General features: G+C 44.3%; 4 protein-coding genes across 9 annotated transcripts in view; 2 read left to right on the forward strand and 2 right to left on the reverse strand.

Annotated features, from left to right (window-relative positions):
- Positions 1-316: 316 nt before the first annotated feature.
- On the reverse strand, positions 317-2,452 carry LOC139774816 (ribonuclease H2 subunit B). Its single transcript, XM_071710295.1, has 5 exons — positions 2,172-2,452; positions 1,765-2,003; positions 1,393-1,678; positions 960-1,186; positions 317-680 (listed from the first exon to the last, which is right to left on the reverse strand). Exons 1-5 carry the CDS (start codon positions 2,257-2,259, stop codon positions 585-587), a joined length of 936 nt encoding a protein of 311 aa, XP_071566396.1. The 5' UTR covers positions 2,260-2,452; the 3' UTR covers positions 317-584.
- Positions 2,453-3,671: 1,219 nt separating this feature from the next.
- On the forward strand, positions 3,672-5,149 carry LOC139774877 (protein KRTCAP2 homolog). Its single transcript, XM_071710400.1, has 3 exons — positions 3,672-3,935; positions 4,190-4,408; positions 4,687-5,149. The coding sequence occupies exons 1-3, from the start codon at positions 3,932-3,934 to the stop codon at positions 4,857-4,859; spliced, it is 396 nt and encodes a 131-aa protein (XP_071566501.1). The 5' UTR covers positions 3,672-3,931; the 3' UTR covers positions 4,860-5,149.
- Positions 5,150-5,222: 73 nt separating this feature from the next.
- Stoml2 (stomatin like 2) lies at positions 5,223-7,281 on the reverse strand. 3 transcript variants are annotated; one of them, XM_071710371.1, is made up of 7 exons: positions 7,082-7,281; positions 6,894-7,007; positions 6,560-6,707; positions 6,211-6,459; positions 5,936-6,091; positions 5,527-5,771; positions 5,223-5,448 (listed from the first exon to the last, which is right to left on the reverse strand). In XM_071710371.1, exons 1-7 carry the CDS (start codon positions 7,142-7,144, stop codon positions 5,257-5,259), a joined length of 1,167 nt encoding a protein of 388 aa, XP_071566472.1. In that variant the 5' UTR covers positions 7,145-7,281; the 3' UTR covers positions 5,223-5,256. The 3 variants fall into 3 exon arrangements, with proteins under 3 accessions (XP_071566472.1, XP_071566490.1, XP_071566481.1); XM_071710389.1 differs by lacking the exon at positions 7,082-7,281 and having other exon boundaries at positions 6,560-6,719; XM_071710380.1 differs by lacking the exon at positions 7,082-7,281 and having other exon boundaries at positions 6,560-6,738.
- A 658-nt stretch (positions 7,282-7,939) lies between these two features.
- The window catches only part of Gw (trinucleotide repeat containing adaptor protein gawky), a 59,488-nt gene continuing 46,155 nt past the window's right edge, over positions 7,940-21,272 (forward strand). The window contains exon 1 of one of the 4 annotated variants that reach the window (XM_071710314.1): positions 7,940-8,088. The gene's annotated coding sequence lies outside the window, so the exon portion shown is untranslated. The other 3 variants (XM_071710354.1, XM_071710324.1, XM_071710347.1) reach the window with 3 other exon arrangements.

A 21,272-nucleotide genomic window follows, 5' to 3' on the forward strand; every position in this document is an offset into this window, starting at 1 on the left:
TATTAATTATTTCCTCATATTTTGTTTAATTAAAAATTTTTTAATTTATAATTTTTAAGATTAATAAAATATAACAGGAGTATAAAAAACTAGAAATATCGATAATTAAAAAGACTTCGATAAATACCGGAAATCAGTAAAATAAAAAGTAATTTTATCAAATATCAGTAATTATCGACGTCATTTATATTCTAATTACAGACATAATTAAATTAATTTTAAATTTTTAAAAATCGACAAAGTATCAGAATATAATTAAATAACATTAAAATTTTATTTAAAAAATATATATAAGTAAGGAATAAGAAAATAAGAATTTAGTTGCTAGTATATTCTTTTATTAAATATTTATTATTGCATGCTACATCGTGCTTAAATATTAATAGTATTACATAAACTTATTTAAATATTGGCGGAAAAAATTTGTTTGTTACATAATTATCAATAAAATATTAAAATTTTCAACTTGGACATTAAACACACAGATTTATACGTAGTAGTAAAAATTTTAAAACCGTACATGATATAATGACAAATGTCTATAATGCATTAATCTTTAAAAACATTCTACACTTTCTTGACATTTATTTCTTTTGAAAAAAGCTAGTAATGCTTTTAGATCCTGCCGCTGCTCTCTGCCTAGCCAATTCCTTTTTGCCAGGGGCAGCGCTTTTTTGGCTCTGTAAAAAAATATATAGATATAAATTATAAAGTTGTTCACATAAATGTACTATTTTGAAAATTCTTTATAGATTTTATAGATATTTTTCCCATGTTTATGATCTTAAATAAACAAAGCAAATACAATATTACAACATTATTATAATATTAAAACAATAAATTGCAATTTTCGAACAGTTAAAAATTACTAATATAAATTTTATTCATAGGTTGATATTTATAATCCTAGTTATCATTTACTGAAATGATTATAATTACCATTTTTATTAATAACTGACCTTTTCAGGTTTACTTAATTCTTTTGTCTGCTTCTTTGTTTTCGACACTGGGCTTTCTTCCACCGAATCTTTCTTAAGTTTCTTCTCATCCGTCTCATTTTTAGGACTAGTCAGCTTGCGTTTTTTATTCTCCACTTCGTCAGATATATTCAAACGTTGTGCCAGCTTCGTTGAGAGATCTTCGGCAAGATATTCTGACACGATACCATGTGCATATTTTAAGTATTCTATAAGAAAATTTTCAATTAGTGCTTTGTCAATAAATTGATCTTGCTTGTAGGTGATAGCCTTCAAAAATTGGTTTAAGATCTCATTATATCTCGTTTCAGCTATAACAGATATCGAGAAATTCTCAAATGTTTGATCTCATCCAATGTCTTTGTTACATAAACCGCATCATAATCGCGATTTATGATTATATCGTTTTTCTTACCTGCTTCTGTACCACTTTCGTATTTAGTACTCTTAACGTAAGTGGCACTCATAGCACCTTGAGATACATGGACTCCTTTTTCTTTTAGTACGAGCGCTACCTTTTCTACCTTCTTTCGCAACCAGTTTAACGATTTCTCCTCATTAAACTTGAACGCTTGCAGCGATTCATCTCCCTTACGATCGGCGACCAACGACAGGTTCAAGTTTTCACATTGCGCGAGACGAGACGTCTCCGGAAAATCTTCATCCCAGAGACATTGTTCCAAAGGTTGCGCCAGTTGCGACTGTAAGAAAGACATCAGTTTTCCAACGACTGTCTCAAGGAAATATCCACATATGTAAAAGGTAAAAAGTAAAGTTCTACAATTACCTTCCTTAAGTACGGTAAAGCCAAGAAGATTGGATCAATTGGTGTCGACAAGTGTAACTTGCCATCAGATTTGACATTATTATCGATGAACCAAGATCTCTTCTTTTCGTCAAAGATCAAAACCTCTTGCACCGTGAGATTTCCAGGGCTGAATGCGAATACCGCCGGCTTATCGGACGCTGGATGTCTAAGTTTTACGATCTCTGGTTGACCCTCGCTTGTGCTGTCCAGAGTATCTTCTAAAATACATACATTTTCATGGATATGCAATTCGGAGGTTCGTTTCTCTCACAAGGAACACGTCTATCTACGCGATCAATCGCAGAAATCAATCGACGGTCATTCAAAGAGGACTGTGGGAAATTGTGTCAGTGTAATGAACGGCAATAAATTGTCCTCGCGCTCACCCTTCATGAGGAACACCCATGTGCTCGCCGACGGATGACAGCTCGCCACCTTGACCAGCTTCTGCGGCAGACTCTTGGCGCGCGGCATCTTCCCGCGTGCCGCGTGCCGCGCGTCGCCGTTCGGTTTATTACAGGTTACCTTCCCGACTGGACCTGGACGGTAGAACGCTCGACGCCAATGACGCCATTCGCTAATTCACTCGCGCTTACACGGACGCGGGGGAGTTCAACGATCGGGCCGTCTTTCACGAGCAATCTCGTTCTCGATGCATCACGAGCGTTAGCTTCAACCCGCGCGCGGTCTCGCACGTCCGTCCTGCACGCGACATATTGCGGCCATTGCGGGCAATGCGGGCGCCGGGCAGACGGCGTTTGAAAATTGGACAATTGGACGCGTTTATTTGAATAGCGTATTATAGCTAAAGAACGACAATGAAAAATATGAATTATTTAAATTTAAGATGACTTTGACGAAGCTTTGATCAACTTAATTGGCGATTGATTTATTATATAATACAGGAAATTAAATTTTAAAGTTTTTGTTAGTTAAATATCGAGTTATAATGTTTAATTACATTAAATTTTATTATATGTGGTAATTATGTTATAAAAATTGTTGTTATTACGTTATGTTATTATTATTATGTTATGTTGCTATTATGTGTTGTTTTCATTATTATATATGTTGTTATTATGTTAGAAAGTAAAAAATATCAAATAGCACATTTTAAATTAAAAATAAAAAATAATAGAAAAGGCAAAAGCGGAAAGGACAAAGGATCTTATTGTTAGAAGCTTTTCTTTTTTCTTGATTTTCTTAGTGTCTTCTTTACTGTTTGACTTGATGTCTGGCTAGATGATAAACAGTTGCGTAGTAATGCATGAAGTGGGAAACAACGTAAAAATTTGTGTAATCAGTTTTTGTGATTTTTACGGACAAATAAACTTCAAAAATGTGCAATGATAATAAAAACAAATTTATTAGGATATACCTATATACTTACAAAAGTGAACTCTTCCAGTCTCAAGAAACGAGACTACAAAAAAATCATTAGGTATCTACATTCCATAAATTGCAAAGTGCATTAAAAGGAATAATAATGTTGCTTACAATTTAATGAATACTTGATATATTGAAGTATATATATACAAGTCTAAAAATAAAAATAGGTAGTAGTGTAAAAGTAAGCAAATAAATAACTTATAAATTGTTATTTAAATTATGTATTTATTTCTTAGTTACATTTTTATAATAAAATTATTTAAAAACAAATAATAACAACAATAATAACAATAATAATGAAATTAATATTTTTATCCTAATGCATTCTTTTAATGTGTCTTAAAAAACTGATTTTTTCTTGAGTATTAGTAATACTTCAGCTTGCAATCTGTACATGTTTTCTGTAACAAAAAAAGAAATATTCCCATTTTTAATCAAATTCATTCTTTGGGTAGTGGGGTTGCTCGGTTTGCTCAGTTTGCTGACGTATGTACATATGTCCAATCGTCCAATGTACGCTCAGTACGCCGGTTATACAAACTTAACCTGAATGAATGCGCGCAGGTAGTTGTTGTGCTAGGTTGTCCACAGCAAAAGGCACCTTTACTCCCTCGCCCGAGGGAAAATCCAAAACCCCCCCGCGCAGGTAGTTGCACGCATTCCGATATCGATTCCGATTGAATTCTCGCTGTGAGAGAAAAAGGAAGGGACAGGTGTGATTGTTCCTTTGGGATTATTTCCAAATTTCTCGGCAACAATGGGTGAGTGTCGGCGCTTTGAAAGTTCTACGCCCCAAGTACTTGAATACCATACAGAAAAAAATTCGACAAAAGCTCTTCTCCAGAGCAGGCAAGCTCTAGAGTTATCAGCTACTAAAGCGAGGAGTTATCAGTTGCTAAAGCAAGGAGTTATCAATTGTTGAGTTGATATTTCAGTCTCGTTGCAATTCAATGATTTATCTGTGTCTCTAGTTACTCGTTAATACCATCGCTAACGTGACGCGTTAATGTTACAGCTGTTAGCAGCGGAGTGTCATTCGCGCTGTCGTCGATACTGATGGTCTTATTGTTCTCCGGCATGCAGATATACAGAGTCTGGCTCAGCTCGACGCAGCTGGGAACGATTCTGGGAGGATGGATTGGATCTTTGTTGTTCATTTGTACGCTGACCGCAGTGGGAAACCTTGAAAGTACCTTATTTGGAAAGTCTTTCCAACAGAAATTACTCCCAGAAGGTACACATAGAAATAGTATTGATAAGAGAAATCTCTCGAAGGTCAAACTAATCAAATTTTGTGAATTTTTTTAATTTTAGCGTCAGAATACAGTAATTTCATTAATTTTCTCTACTTTTTATTTCTTAAAGTTGATCATTGGCTTGGCTTTTGAGAGGCTCGTATATTGCAATCGAGTTTTACTTATAGAGCGAATTATTTAAGCGGATAGTATACAAAGATAAGTAATTTTCAAGTGGTATATGCAAGCAAACTAATATACCTTTGTTTTGTTACAGTGGTCTTCTCGTTGACTTTAAGTCTAATCGCTTCTGCTTTAATTCACCGTGTGTCCATCACGACATGTTTGATATTCTCTTTGCTTGCGTTGTATTATATGAGTAGAATTTCTCAAGAAACGTACAGTGTACCTACACAGAACACAGTAATCCCACCCAAGAGACGCAAGTGAATAGGCATAAGGATGTTTGTATTACGTATCTTATTACTATCATGTATACTATAATATTATACTTTCCATAAAGCTTCCAACTTATAGTACAATGTACTATATCAATGTACTATGTCAATGTCAACTGTGTAAGTTGTTCAATATTACTTTCTCTATAGATATAAGTATGGTTTGAGATTTCTACTGAATTTTAATTACGAGTCATGTTGCTATATCAACTTGTTTACATATAAATATATATGTGTGTAATACGACAACAAAAGAATTAAAGAAAAAGGACTGATAAATCAGATTCGATTTAATGCTTTATGATCGTAAATCATGATATTTACATTGTAAAATTCAATTAAATAACTTGAAAAATATGAAAATATTTTTTTATTGCAGGTATACATATTTATAATATTCGGGGCTTTTGTTTTTCCATGTTTTTCCTGTGCTTTTCAGCCTCTTCCTTGTCGCTGAAGTATTCAAATGCTTCATCGGATTCCTCCCTTTGAACTGAAGCATTCGATTGATTACTCGTTACTTGTTTTGTTTGTTCATTATTGTTGTGTCCCGGCATTACTTGTTTATAAATTGCCATCGCCTGTGGAACGTAACAAATTACTTGGCTGATAGTATTAAAATTTTAATGGATAATCATGAAACAGTGAGCGAGACAAACCTGCGCTACGAATGTTGGAACGTCTCCTACATTGCTTGGCAATATTAATGTATTATTAACTTTTGCTAGCTTGTTAAACGCATTGACATATTGTTCTGCTACGCTGAGTGCCGCTGCGTTTTTCGCATCCGTCGCGCCAAGGGCATTTCCAACTATCTGCAATCCCTTGGCTCTTGCCTCCGCCACTGCCACTATTGCCGCAGCTTCTCCAGTAGCTCTATTTATTTGCTCTTGCCTTGCCGCTTCTACAGTAATAATCAAGTTTATCATTACAAAAATTAATGTTCTCACTAATCACGTGTCTGCATATACAATATTAAATTTGCTTTTTCAGATAAATTACATAAAGCAGCGTAACTTCCTCAAATTCACTGATTAGGAGCTACACTGAATATGACTAGTACAGCACCTGAAGCTAAAATTTGTGCGAGTCGTTTGCCTTCGGCCACATTTATATCAGCCTCTCTAACACCTTCAGATTCCAATATAGCGGCACGTTTCTTTCGTTCGGCTTCCACCTGCATTTGCATCGCTTCTTGCACCCTCGATGGTAACTTTATATCCCCTAGCATATAAATACAAGTACAATAAAGAATATAATTATTAATTTTAAGTAGAAATTTTTCTAGTATTACTCATACAACGTGAAACATTTATCATATAGTTACTACTTTTGCAACTTACGTATCTCATATCTCAGGCACGTTATCCCCCACGCGCCACTGGCCTTATTGATACTTTCAACAATGGAAACATTTAATCCTTCCCTTTCCCTAAATACTTTATCTAAAGATATCTTTCCTAACTCGGATCTCATAGTGGTTTGGGCTACTTGAATTACTGCAAACTCGGCATCCTCAACACCATAAGATGCTAGATAAGGATCAGTAACTCTTAAATACAATACCGCGTCGATACTTAGAGTCACGTTATCTGAAAGAAAATTAGAATAGATTTTGATTACAAATACTGTGCTACACACGTGTGCAATATTCTGAAAGCTTGCATCAGACCAGCGCGGCAGCGTACCTACCCGATGTAACCGCGCTCTGCTGTGGCACATCTATCGCCAGTTCCTTCAAAATTTGTACGTATCTGACTTTGTCGATGATGGGAAGTAAAATGTTCAGGCCTGGCTCTAAAATTTTATAGAACTTCCCCATTCGTTCCACGATCCATGCCTAAGTAAAACGCTTTCCTTTAGGCTAGTGACTGCCAAGTTAATTTCGCATGTAGTCTTACTTGAAATAATTTAACGAGTCGCAAGTCGAATCGAAGGCAATTTGACGTCGCGGTCGGAAATACATAATACGAATAATCCGCAATAGCTTGACACACGTTACAAGTGTACCGTGCGTTAAACGAACCTGTTGTTGAGGAACGAACATTATGATAGTGTTTATCGGGGTTAGCGCTTTGTACCGCGAGTTCTGGGTTATCGAGCTAAACGTTTTACTTCCTACACTCGCAAACGCGTGGTCCTGCAACGTGAAACGCTCCGTGAAACTTTCTGTGAATTAAAAATCCCTTCGAAGTCAGAAAGGGGATACCTCACCTTAACAAATCCTAAATTTCGTGCCAGTATCACGGCACTACCGGTTACCGCGCGCTTATACATCTTTTTATTATACTAGTTCTGAGAATGTACGAAGAATTATAATATAGACTGACAGATTGCGTTTTTTCGTAGGTTATACAACAAGAATAATGAATAATCAGTGATATCTTCGGAAAGTAACCCGGCGTCGGCCACCATAGAGCATCCGACAAGACAGAAACGAAACCTCTACTCCAGATATCCTCGAGATATGCGCCGTTCAACGGCGCGTTCGAAAATACACCTGACTACCGCCAGTGGAAAAAAAAATTGAAAATGACAGCATCGAAAATTATCGGCGTTTATTTCTCTCACCAGTAAATCAGCTGACCGGAAATAGTTGAATGACGGGTTTACGGTCCTAAATAAACATGAGCCCTTCAGGGAGTTCAGGGACAGTCACGTTATCCCTTATTGCAGTTATAATTTATCGCATTTTATTTTTCCGGAATATATATATTAACTGATTTATTGGGATTTTTATTTGAGAGGAACGAAATGCAATTTTTAACGTTTTTAATTTCGTTTTTTTACTGGCAACAGCCAGTTTATTTTCGAACACGCGAGGTTCGAACTGCATTCAAGGCAGTCGCCGGTGACGCCGGTCGGCCTGGTCGGCCAATCGCCGCGAGGAGCCACAGGATTCCGCGGAAAGACGGCACGCCGGGCTTCGGAGAGATTGGAGAGAAGTGGCCAACGTGGCTACAGGGGAACGGGTCTCAGCTCGGAAGTGTTCAGCACCTCTTGCGACGTGCGCCATCTTCGAGCCGTCCGAGAAGTCCCCGACGCCAGATGCCCTATTTAACGGCACCGCACGTTCTCTGTTAACAGCATTTTCAATAAGAACACTGTGATCGTAACGAGATGTGGTTTTTGCGTGTGTGAAAAGTGTGATTTCGCCGTGTGACAAGCGAGACCGACGTTGTGGAGAGACAGGCGCCGGCACGCGACGGACCGTCTCGCAGGTGAGGGACCCATTTGGCTTGGCGCGACGCGAGTCGACGCGAGTACGCGGTCCTCGCGTCTCGCGCGCGCAACGGGAACGTACACCGTTCGCAACGCAAAAATGACCCCGGTGCAAGAAGAAATACAGGTCGCGACGCGTACGTCCCGACGCGCGTTCCTACGTGGACGTGCGTACGCGCGTCGATGACGAGGCGTCGCGTCGCGCGGCACCAATAAATACGCACGGGTTCGGGGACGGGATAGTTGACAGCCTCGAGGGAAGTCGGAAACTTATGTAAGGAACGGGTCCGTGCCGTGCCGTGCCGTGCCGCATTTCCGCCGTCGTGACGCGCCGGTTACCATATTGTACGGCGCTGACGTTTTATCCGCTCGGCCTCCGCTTACTCCGCTAGGAGCCGACGGAGCGTCAGCTTTCTAACTCGTCGATCTCCCGAGGAACGCGACGACGTCGGCGGACGGCGGACCGACATTCCAGACGGGACGAAAACGAGGAAAAAGGGTGAACCCTCGATCGGAACGAGAGCGCGACGGAATATCGGAGGCGACAATGATCCGTTAGCGAGTCCAGGCTATCTCCCCGGTTGCGATTAAAGTTATTATTATCGAGCGCAACTGCCTGTTTTCGGGTCTTGAGGATATACGCATGAATGTATACATATATGTATATGTATGATATGTACTGTATTATATATATGTATAATATGAGATATATACATGTATATTTTCTATATATATATATATATATATATATATCCCATATTTATGTAATTTATTCAACAATAATGATTTTCTATTCGACCAAACTGGCTATCTATATTTAAAACAGTTGTCACGACATTTCGATCATTGATTTTTAAGTGTAAATTTATATATTTTAGCTCTGCTGGGATATACATATACATATATAGATAAAAGGCGGAGACGCGCTGAACGGAGTAACGTGACGATTTCGATGGCGCGACTTCGCAAAGAGCCGAGGACCGTTTCACTTGGCGAGGAAGTGTGCGCTGCGCTGGTGTACGATCGGCGTTTTCTGTGCCCCGCAGGGGCCGCCGTGGATGCGCGCGAGCGAGGAGAAAGTCCCAGGGGCGCGCGTATTCTCGCGCACCCGGCGCGCGTCGTCGCGAGACAGAAGCCGAGATTCTCGTTCCTAATCTCCGCGGCGCGGCGCGGCGTAGGTTAAGCGAATCTTTAATAACGACGACGGAGGACGGAGGACGGAGATGGTGCACACGCCGAGATTGACCAACCAGCGTGTTCGCCCGGTTCTTCAAGTTGCGCCAAGCGTCAGCGGGGTGGGGTAGAGGAAGCGTCCGGATACCTCGTCTTTTCCTTTTTGTCCTTTAGCAGGCAGCTGCGTGTCCGACCTGCTGAGAATAAAAGAGCCCGACGTTCCAACCGGCGAAACGGACGCGATAAATTTTCTGTAACGACAGAGAAAGAGAGAGGAGAGAGAGAGAGAGAATGGGAGAGCCTGTATAAGAAGGCCTACGCCATTTCCTCCGTTCTTATCAGCGACGGGCATAAAAGTCGGTCTCCTTTCCGTAATGTCGAAATCCGAACCGACGAGATCGTATCAGCTTATTCGAATTCTATTCTATTTGCTTCCTCTTTTTACTTCACGGTTCGCGGGGTCGGCGAGTTTAGATTTCTCGATGCCGCGAACACGCGGTATACGAGATTTTTTTTTTCTATTTGCACCACAATTTGCAGCGGTGACGAAGAGTTACGCCGGTTCTTGTTTCCGAAGGATTTTTCGCGTCTCTCTACTCTCTCTCTCTCCGCCGCTCGTTCCTCACGTTTCGATTAATGCGCCGGAACGATAATAGTGTATACGTTCGATTATGTATACGAAGTACCTAATCGAACGGGTCTAGCGCGGAGCGTATCGCGCGCGTATGTGCGCTACGTGGCACGGTCGGAGGGCGCTTGACGGAGCTTAATCGATGTTAACTGGCCGAGGAATTGACCGTTCCTCTTGGTTCCTCTCGCTCTCGCGCGGCGTGGAGAACCGCGCGAGGCGGATAGATCGGGCCGGAGCGGATAAACGGACTCGCGGGAGCGCGAGAACCGTACGAGAGAATCCGGGAAGAGAGATGGAGAATCGGGAAGAAGAGAGAAAAAAAAGATATTTATTTGATTGCGGACGCCCGGGGCACCGGGGCTGCGGCGGCGCGTTGCGAAAATAATTCGGTCCTCTTCCTCTTTGCCGCGAGTGCCGGACAGGCTAGGTCACGCGTGCGCGTGCGCGGCCGAGAGAGGTTAGGTGACGCGGCCGAGTGCTACAATGAAGGGCGAACCGTCGTCGGTCGCCCGGAGGTATAATGCCCAGGAGAAATGTTAAATTTATCTTATCGGCCGTCCGTACACCGCCGCATGGACTCTCGCGACACCACGATAATCTCGACGCGATTATTTCGAAAAAAAAAAGAACCTAACCCGACTCGCGGGACGCTCGCACGCGAGGGTTTCATATTTGCTTTGGACTTTTGATATTTTTGGATTTTGACTGGGTCAACGATTCCTAATTAAGGGATCACGTCGGATTTATCCTGTATGTAGAATTTATATGCCGAGAGAGAGAGAGAGATGATTTTTATGCCAGACTAGCGAAACGAGGAATAACCGTTTGATTTGAGGCGTGACGCTATTGTAAGTTGAAGTACAAGCCGATTCTATTTATATTCTATTTCTATTCTATTTTATAAACTTATATTAAATTATAAATTAAATCTATTAGTAAGGTGTCCATTGGAGAAATTAATATTCTATTTATTTAATATTGAATGCGAAGACGGCTAACTCCGATTGCATTTATAATCAACGCGATCTACATTTTCGACAGTTGTATCTGACAATCCGACGGCTGCAGTCACGTTTTGCGCTAATTGTGGATGAAATATCGAGGCTGGTAAAAGTTCGCCAGAAACAAACTGTGATACACCGCCGCATAATTGCCTCTGCAATTATAGGTAGGCTCTTTATAGATTTCGCTGCTTTGAGATGCAGCAGGCGTGCGGGGGAAGCAATGGGCATATTTACGATCGCGTGCTAACACGTCGTCACAATTCCGGATCGCGAATAAAAGGAATACCCGATTTGATCTTACCACGTTACAATGTTTGCGTGATTATTTTAGACTGTCTTATTTATGTGATTCTAATTGAGCCACTTTGGAGTCCCGAAAGTTTCCTCACTTCCCAATTATTGTTATTTCGAACTAGGAGTCCATGCTGGATGTGCGAGTGTGCGGACAAATTTCTTCTATCGGCATTCAGAGTGAGTCATCTAATGGCTGCCACTTACGAAGACATTAGAAAACGGCGGAAAAGTGCGAATTGCAAAACAGGATGCGTCGCATTGTCATGCGCGTCGCATGACAATGTCAATTTCAATATGAAGTCGATCAAATGAAGTCGAAGTCCCTGATATCGGATATATCCACGCGTAGAAGAGGAGCGGGCTAATTAAGAAGCCAGTCGTAAATTTCCCCGTAAACGTGAGACGTGGCGAAGGGTCGTGGTGGATTTTTCTATAAACAACAATGCGGGACACCCGCGCTGGAAATAGACGCAGCGGGATTCTGAATTCTGAGGCACGCGGAAGAATAGGGCAGAGAAACGAGGGACAGAGAGTTAGACACTAGCTTTCACTAAAATCGCTTTCGCAAATCAGAAAACTTGTGCAAACTCCGTTTGTACGTTTGTGCGAAAAGGAAGGAAAATCTCGCGGGCGTTTATCCCGCTCCCACGCTACTCCAAAAATTATCTCGCGGCGGGGGGGCAATTCGGCTTTCGCACCGCGCGTTTCGATTCCGTGCGGCGGCGTTATCCTTAATTTCGCGCGGGGAAAGTCTCGGCTTTAACCGCGGCGGTGTGTTAAAACCGGCTTGCATATTTGAAGGGTCTTTAAAAATAACGTCGTCTCACGGGTGCGCCACGTTTATTGTATACCGCGATCGCGTGAATTTCTGGTTTTGCATTGCTGACGTTGCAGAATTATAGCAATGCTCTATCACAGGCTTGTCGTATACAAAGAGAATATATGAATAATTGAATAGTTTTTTTTTTACGATAACTTCTCTATTATTAATTTGACATATCGTTACATCTGTGAAATTTACAACTGTACTCGCGTGTGTTGCAACTGAAATAAAGCGGAATGCTTTTAACAAGATACATATCTTTTGCGATTTTTAATTTATCGGTGGCTATTAATACCTAAATTTCCGTTATTTTTGCACGATAACAACAGCTGACGTTATTATCGACACTTTTTGCTAATTCTTCTGCGCAACAAGTTGATATTTGCTTTTATTACAATGTGCTATACTTATATCTAACGCGAACCAGACGTTATTATCGACACCTATAAGGGAGGCATAAATAACAGGAAGACTAATAAATCTGCAATTAATAGAATTTGTTAATCGGAAGGAAAAAAAACCGAAATAAAATTGAAATTAGACACGAGAGAAAGTAAGACTGTAGTGTCACAAGAAAATTGACGCGCTTTTTCTTTTAGCGACTTCCGGTACGCATCCGGAAATCTTACGAGCGAATCACCGCTGGGAACTTCAGATTGTTCGAAGAATCGTTAGTTCGCGCCGTCGTGAGACATGAAGTTTGCGACACCACCTTCTACAGTGACTTTCAGAACGCGCAAAAATCGCGAGGATGACCGCGCGACTTTCGAGCGTTTCGCGAAACTTCCCGAGAAGAAAAATGAAATAAATATCGCGAACCTCGCCGATGCATACTCGCGATTTTATGCGCGCGTAGTTCCTCAGCGAGCCGCAGAGAGGGGCCCCGATACTCGGGTCTGATCGAGCACATTGAAGATAAAATTTGCTTCATGCGCGTTTCCTTCTTTCTTTTTTACGGAATACCGGAACACGGCGCCGATTTCTGCGGCGCGCGGCGGCCGCGGCAGCGCGAGCTCCCTGCGAACGTGTCGGAGTTGTAATTTTCTACGCGAGCGGGTTTCAGCGCCGCGACGAGATATACTATACCAGGAGTTTCGTAATAAATATATATGCCCGGGATAAAATAGAGTTGGGGGAGAGAGAGAGAGAGAGAGAGAGAGAGAAAGAGCCGACCTTGCCCCGCAACCGGCTGCCCGCGCCCGCTTGTTGCCAAGCTAACGCTGCGTGCATATAGCGGGGCGGACGCGAACCGGTGCGACGTGCACGCGCGCCCGCTTATGCATGTGTGTGTCGCGTAAATGTGCACGGGTATCTAGGGATGCTGACGATGCACCGTGCGTGTCGCGCACATCCAGGGATACTTCGGCAGGCATCGATATTTCGCCCGTCGATGCCATTAGTGTCTGAAAGACATTGAAGAAGTGCGTTTGACGCCTCGAATAGGAACATTCGACACTCCGCACCATTTATTTTTGTGGCACACATTGATTCCTGTCAGTTAATTAGATGGCAGGTTTTTCAATCGCTAGAAGCGATATCGATTGTCGCATAATATATAAAACGTAAATATCTCTATAGAAGTTTGCAGCAAACGCGCGATAGAATCTCGATGCTTGCGCTTCGATTTAACGATATATTATTGCGATTTATTGATATATTATAAAGGATGTTTCTTAAGTAAGTACAAAGAATTAAAGGGGATATTGAAGAAAAGGTCTTACAAACATACACTATAAACTGTTTTATTTTCAAAATGCATCTTTTTTTCTAAAATAAGCCACGGAATATCCCCTTCTAATTTTTTATACTTATTTAGGAAACATCCTGTATATTACGCAGAAACGGCATCTTTTATCTCTCGCTCGTGAAAACCGATGACAAGTTCAAGCCGTTATCTCCAAGTATCTCCGATACTTCATTCAAAAATCGCCATTCTTAATTCTTCCGGTTAGATTCCGAGAATTTCGGAATTACATATATCAGTTGATACAAAGCTGATAGCCGCACACTCTTTACAAGGGTGCCGACGTCCCTCAACGTCGAACGCAATGTAGCGCAAAATCGTCAGGAAATACGCTCCCTTTTCCGACGACGAAGCGGAATGCAAAACGATTTCCCCAGCAATTTTCACGTAACTTCGACGTGCTCCAAACCGGCCCGGCGCTGCATCGGGCATTCCTTTTCTCTCGTTCCGCGACGAGATAATCTCTTTCTCGTCGAGTTCGGGACGGGATCTAATTTCGTTCGTGCTTATTGAAGGATAATTAAGATTACTGAATGCTCGCGCGACCATCGCCGATGTTACCGGACTTTTGCGCGATGCCGCCGCATTATCAAGCAGTTCCTAATGCGTTCTAATGTATGCGCATATATACCTATGTATATTATATGTATATACATTATACATACATGTATACATATGGATACGAGTATAGTCGGCGTGATGATTCTAGCGTGTCATTTCGGAGCGCTCGAAAATAAAAATAAACCCGTTACGTAACGCGCGGAAACAGCCGTTAAAACATCGTTTATTATGTTTACCGTCGCCGTAACAGGACACATGCGATCGCGCCGAGAGCAATCTATTAGCGATGGTATCAGTGCAGGATGCACACGGCCCATCGCGATGAAAATCGATTTTCTTACGCCTCTATTTTATCTCGCATTTACGCCGATTAGACAATATCGGGACCGGCCAGAGCCGGCTATTCTCTCTCATTCGATAATACTCAACGGAGCGGAAGATATCAATCGATTCAGCCGCGAAATATTTGTCATTATTATACATATGTCAAGCGAGTCTTTCATCGATAGCAGCTGCGCGTGTCTCTTTTATTTCCCAATTTTATTCTTATCTCTCGCGCTCTGCATTATACATCGCGCTTGTGTTTTAAATAGAATTCCTGTCAAACAGATATACACTCAGGACCGTAAGTAAATAATATTAACCGCGTGAACTTGGGCACGTATCGGGGCACACGGTTCGGCTCGTGTTTCACATATACTTATCTACTTGCTTATCATAGTCATTCCGTGATAATTTAATAACGTTTAATTTTTTATAATAATATACGTAATAATATAACGAGACGCATCGACGCATTTATCTTTAGCTAGAAATTCAGAACGATCCCTCGTATCGTTCGCCACGGAGAAAAAAAGTATCGCGAGCGTTTTAGCTTTCGTTATCGGTTGAAGAGCACACAGGTTGAGGTTCTCGTCGACACCGAGCCTCTCTTATTGATCGTCCACGGTGGTGCCCGCGGAAGTTGGCTCGAAAACTTTGTTTCGCAAATGAAATCCGTCTCTGGGTAGACGCGACGAACAAACGCGATCGTGAAATTTTCTCTCTTTGCGATCGTTTTCGTCCAGCTATACGATTAGATTGGAAGGTGCTCACATTAGCTTAGGGTTGCACATTAACGTTTCTAAACCTGTAATCTACGATCTTCTTAATTACTATCTGGCGACTTAATTATCGTCGCGAGTTTTTGCCGTCGTTTCTGCTTCGTCGATTATCGCGGGTTTAACGGCATACAGCCGATTCGATTACTTTATTATTGGTAATTATGCGATATCATTAATATACATCTATGTTTTTATGATCACCGCGTATCGTCAAACTGATGCAACAATGATAATTATAACGTAATTCACGGCGTAACCGTTAAAAATATCCGGTTTCCTCTCCCCGATTAAAATTTGTTTGTTACGCTCTTTTAAGAGGACGATGTATTTGTCGTTGAATTTTAAAGCAAGGGCAGAAGGTGCGGCCAAATCCCTTTACTGAAATCCGAAGGGAAGGGACACGATGTATCGCAGCCAACTTTCCAACTAGAAATTTGTATCGTTCTATCGTATTACTCTCAAGCACAAAATATGAACGCAGACTATATTTTAAATCTTTTATCTCCTCGAAAAAAAAAACAGCATTACAAAACATAATTGAGCTGATTTGGCTAATTGATGCATTACGATTAATCGCGTTACAGCATGTGGCGTGCTTTTGTCCCGTGCTGGTTGGCAGTTTTATTCGACAAATGTGATATCTCATTTGCGAGATTGGGGTGCCATTATTCGCGACAATTCGATACAGAGACGTCACATTGTGTTCGCTGATCCGATAAAATCGCTGCATCTGATCGCACGAGCGCGCGCCCACTGATGACCTTCCCCGCTAAACGTAATCGAATTAGCATGGCTACAATTAGCGTCATCGCGCGAATTAACTGCCGCACGCGAATCGCCGTTGCGCCGTGCGCGAAAATTTATCTCCCTTCTCGTGTGCGCATCACGTTTATCCACTTTTAATTCCGGACGAACAATCCTCCGGAGGGTTTTATATGCTCCGCGTTACGTTTTCGAGGGGGGGGGGGGGGGGCTAAAAAGTTGCGCCGGAATTCGAGATTCAGAGGAATCTCTTTATCGCGAGTATAATATTTCACGAGTCAGGAGGTACGAAAGTTTTCGTTGTTAAACGCCACTTTGTCTCTCTCTCTCTCTCGGCGATCTCGAAATTTAAATAATCTTTCTCGCGACGTAAAAGGGAAAAGAAGAGGAAAAGAGCAACAATTTCCGTTGCGTTTTGTAATTTATGTATTTTTACGTATACTTCGCGCGTAAAGAAACACGAGCGGAGTAGAGGCCAAAGAGCGTTATTAGATAAAATGGCAAGTAAAGACGCCCAAAGCATATGTCGAATATTCGGGCGGGAGCCCTACATACGTGCATTTTCGTGAACGATAACGCGTGACCCGACGATAAACGCCAGACACAGTCTAAGAATAATTATGAACTGTGAGTATTACAATATATAAAGGGGCTAATGAGTTCTCTCGAGCTGATAATAACTCCTTCGTGTCCCGATAAAAAAGACTTTGCCAACTCGCCGTGTACCGTTTGCCCTACTAGACGCTCTCTTTTTTTTTTTTCCCCACCAGAGGAAGGACGGTATCAATTTTCCTCGTTCTTCCTCTCTTATCGGCACGTCCTTCGACACGGAGGGAGTGAACTTTTATTACGGCGGCCTCATTCGGCAAACAGCTCGTTATTTTAATCCGCCTTTAATAGCGGAGAGGCTTTCCCTCGCGATCCGAGACCGCGAATTTCTTTGCGAAGTCGAGAACCTCTCTCGCGGGCCGGGCGGCCGGTATCGCGCAAAAATGTGTGCCACACGACTGATATTGTATCCGTTCAGAGATGTAGCACGTAGGTGCCACTTTCGCGATACGTTAGCACTAATTCGAGCAGCTGTGATAGCGTTCGCCGATCGGCGAGACATTTCCTCGGAGATCCGGTTCAAGAATCGCAAAAGATGGCGGCTCGCAATCGATAATGAGCGATAAAATTTATTTTGTCGTGGCGTCGGGATAACAGAGGGGAGAGAAATGAGTTATCCGGGTCGTTCATTTTGACGCCGGGTTGGGGATCCGCGCGAATTACCCTCGCCGGTGATTCGGATCCGGTGGTAATGGTTACGCGCGCTCTATTATTACGCTATCTTTAGGATGTATTCGAAATAGCGGCGACTCTCTCGGCAGTAGAAGGGCAGACGTGCGCCAGAGAGAACAGCGCGCGTTACTCGTCGCCGCACGTATTTACATATACATGCACCCTAGCGTGCACTCGCGCACACGCCGGCGGTTCTCAACCCCGGGCATTCTCGCCCGTCCGTCGCTCGGAACGACGCAGTTCCGGCGGACGAGCGTGGACGCGCGGAGCCGCGGCCGACGCGACGCTTCAACCTCGAGAATCACGATAAAGTCGATATATGCCGCGTATATTTTTCTCCTCGTCTCCCTACTTACGCGAGATTCGCGTCATTCGCGATCTGCTGACGCGAATCTCACGCTGTCGAGAACGCACTGTCTTTGAAATAGGCATTCATAGTCAGATCTTATATATAAGATCGTCTTATTTCACCTTTAGATACTTCATAGCCAATGAAACGAGTCGTACACTATCTAAAGATAAACTTAAGACGATCTTAAATATGACTGACTTTTATGAATACGGTCATAAAGGTGTAAAGACACACGTCGAATCAAATTACCGAATCTGGCGTCTTAATATTTGCGGAAATTCGGCGCAATATAATCCCGCGCCCACGTGAAATTCGTGTTGGAATATCGGGGGTCACCCTCGACAGTCGAGACATCGAATTAATCTCGATAGTCATTTCGGCGTTACTTCCCATCTGAAGTGGTCGACGTACCGAGGACCGACAGATCGCGCGAGTTTCACGTGGACGATTTTCGCGAAAGGATCTAAAACCTAGGTCTTTGGGAACGCTCTAGGTTGAGAACCGCTGGCTCGCGAGCGCACACAATGACTACCTGTGCGCGCGCGCGCGCGTACACGCAACACACACGCGCAGTGGCATCGAGTGGATCAATAATTTTTGATACTCGCGTACGGGACATTCAAAATACGCGCTCGCGGCGCATGCAACGCAGTTACGTCGCGTCGGCGACGACGGGAGGAGGAGGAGGAGGAGGAGGAGGGAGGAGGGGGGGATGGAGGGACAAACGTGGGGAAGAAAAGCGCATGGAAAATGCCCCGCGGATCGCGGGAGGCGAGATGATGCTTCCTTTACACGGAAAGCGGAGTCGAACGTGTATACGTGTGTATACGCGCGCGCGCGCGCGCGCGCACACGGCGAAGTCGCGTCGAATAGCGGCACTTCGCGTTCCGATGCGCTAGAGACACTCTCGGCCACTCTCGGGGAGTCCGAGCGATCCGCCATTTTTAATCGATATAAGCCAGCCTCGGCCGTGCGCGGCATAATAGAGAATCGTAGATACGTCGCCTCGATTGTCCGCGCGAATTTTTACACGCGATTTTACAGAAGATACACGTTCAGTCGCACGGGCATTTCCCGGAACGCCCTTCGGCTTTCCCCCCCCTTTCTCTATCCTCGATAAAAATACGCGACGACGACGGGTCTCATTGGGTAAACTGTCAGATTAGATAGCACAGCAGATCGGCATATCGATCGGCAATCGCGCGACGGTGTAGTGCTAAAAGCGCTTCTGTATCCTTCATACGTCGAGACTCGACGGACGAGTTTTGATCTTAAAGTAAATTCATACCGTTGTTCGATTCGAAAATAATGCCGAGACCGATTCCGTGCGAACGGCTGCTCGCGAGGGCTCGCGCGATGTCCCTTTCCTGGGACTCGCCGATCGACGGAAGCGGCCAGCGGCCTGGCAGCGGCTACAGATGCCTGTGGTTGAAAAGGCCTGAAACGTTCCGCGAATGATTATGCATTCTCTCTACACATATATACCTAACAGTCGAGAACGCTCGTTATTTCCGAGTAACGCTAATTAAACACACGTTTAACGTTACGTTCGTGCGCGGTGCTTGGAAAGCCGCAAAGCAGCTTTTTTTACGGAAAGGTTTGATAAAACGTTAGGTACCGCTAGATAAACGGAATATTTATTATTCTTAATAGATTCTTTGATGTTTTTATGTTTGGGGAATCGTGTTAGGTATCTCGCTTGTCGGTTAATGTTTCGATATTCTCGGAACATTTCTGCTCCTCTAAGATCATCGCACGGCGAGAAGTTTCCGTCGCTCGCGTCTCAGTCGGCGCGTTCGTTCGCGATGGCGAATGGCGAAGGCGATCCGTCCGCGGGTTTGGTTGCGCCGCGCCGCGAGCGGCAACGGCGTCGGAAATTATTCTCGGATGGCTTCCCGTTTAAGTCGATAAGCCGCACGGAAATAATGCAGCCCGCGCGGATGCGGAATTGCCAGGTGACAGTAATGCTAAATTTGAATGATGCTCGCGACCTCGTGCGAGATTTTTATGACGTCCGTCGACGTAACAGATTATTCGCGCGCGATATACGGTAAGAATTCTCTTATTGACGAGGGAGAAAGAGAAGGGCAGGGGGCGAGGGGAGTGAGGCGAGGACATGGGAGGAAAGAAGGGAGGATCGTGGAAGGAGAAGGAGAACGACAGAGAGAGAATGAGAGAATGAAAGAAAGAGAGCAAGGGAGAAGAATGGTAGGAGGAGAAAGTGAGAGGGTAGAGAGAAGAGAAGAGGGAGAGAGGGTGAGAGATTAAGATCGGTATGGCGGAAGATAAAACGCGCATACCGCGGACTTCGATTTGGAGCTGCGAAATACATTAAGTAATTTACGTAACTTTATTAGAAGACTCATCCAAGTATCGATATTACTTTCGTTATTACGGCGTCGACGCCTCGATGTCATTTCATCGTCGCTTAGACGTCGAGCGACATTTCTGCAAGAATCGTAATGTCGACACGCTCCCCGGGGAGCGATACGAAGTACGAACGTATTTCGGAGCAGTCATCGGAGCGGCATCGACGATCCGCTCCGATAACCGGCTGAAATCCGCGAGTGTGACAATCGAATTAGGTATCGAAACTGACGGCGACGTTGCGATCTCGCGAAAAAAGTTCGTTTCTCCGATTCATCGCGCGGCAGCTCAGCGCGGCCGGGGAGAGAGAGGCGAGGACGGGAGACGGGAGGGACGGCGGCGAGGCCGGCGAGGCGTGCATGCGAACGCCGTGAACGTCGCCCCGCTCCGCCCGCGCCGCGCCGCGCCGCGCCGCGCCTCGCCGATCGCTCCGATCGCGCGCGCGGTGCGGCGCAACGTTCGCGCTGCATACGGCGGGGGGAGGATGGTCGCTCGCGGGAACGGCCAGCCGAGCGAGCGGACCTACGCTTCGCTATTCCGTGCGTTCTAGCGAAATAGCTTCGTGCTGAGACTGAGTCCGTTCTTCGTGTGCCCGGGAGCCGAGTGTAAGTCCGAGGGGGAAACGCGACCGTCGTTCGCCGTCGCCGCGTGCTCCGGATTTCGCGATCGAAGGGTCGCCCGCGCGGCACTCCCCGCGGTGGCCCTTTTCTTCCTTTGCCTTTCGTCCCTGCGCGCCGCCACCGCCACCGCCGCCGCCACCGCCACCGCCGCCGCCACCGCCACCGCCGCCGCCACCGCCACCGCCGCCGCCACCGCCGCCGCTGTTACTGTCTAACCTTTTTCGTGGAATTTATCGCGGCTACGCCGATGCTGCCGACGTTCATTCGCGAATGTGTCTCGCGGGGCGGGGGAGGGCAGGGGGGTGCACGCAGGACCCGACGTCGGCTGTCTCTTAATCGTCCCGAGTGACCCGATGTGTGACGCTCGGTTCGAGGTACGTTTTTTTTTCCTCGGCGGATAAAAAAATTTTCCCGTCTCGCTCTTTCTCTCTTTCTCTCCCTCTCCCTCTCTCCCTCTCCCTCTCCCTC

The sequence above is a fragment of the Temnothorax nylanderi genome, unplaced genomic scaffold, assembly GCF_030848795.1.
Source record: "Temnothorax nylanderi isolate EJ_2023f unplaced genomic scaffold, tnyl_v1.0 TNYL_tig0004_pilon, whole genome shotgun sequence".
Classification (NCBI taxonomy): Eukaryota; Metazoa; Arthropoda; class Insecta; order Hymenoptera; family Formicidae; genus Temnothorax; species Temnothorax nylanderi.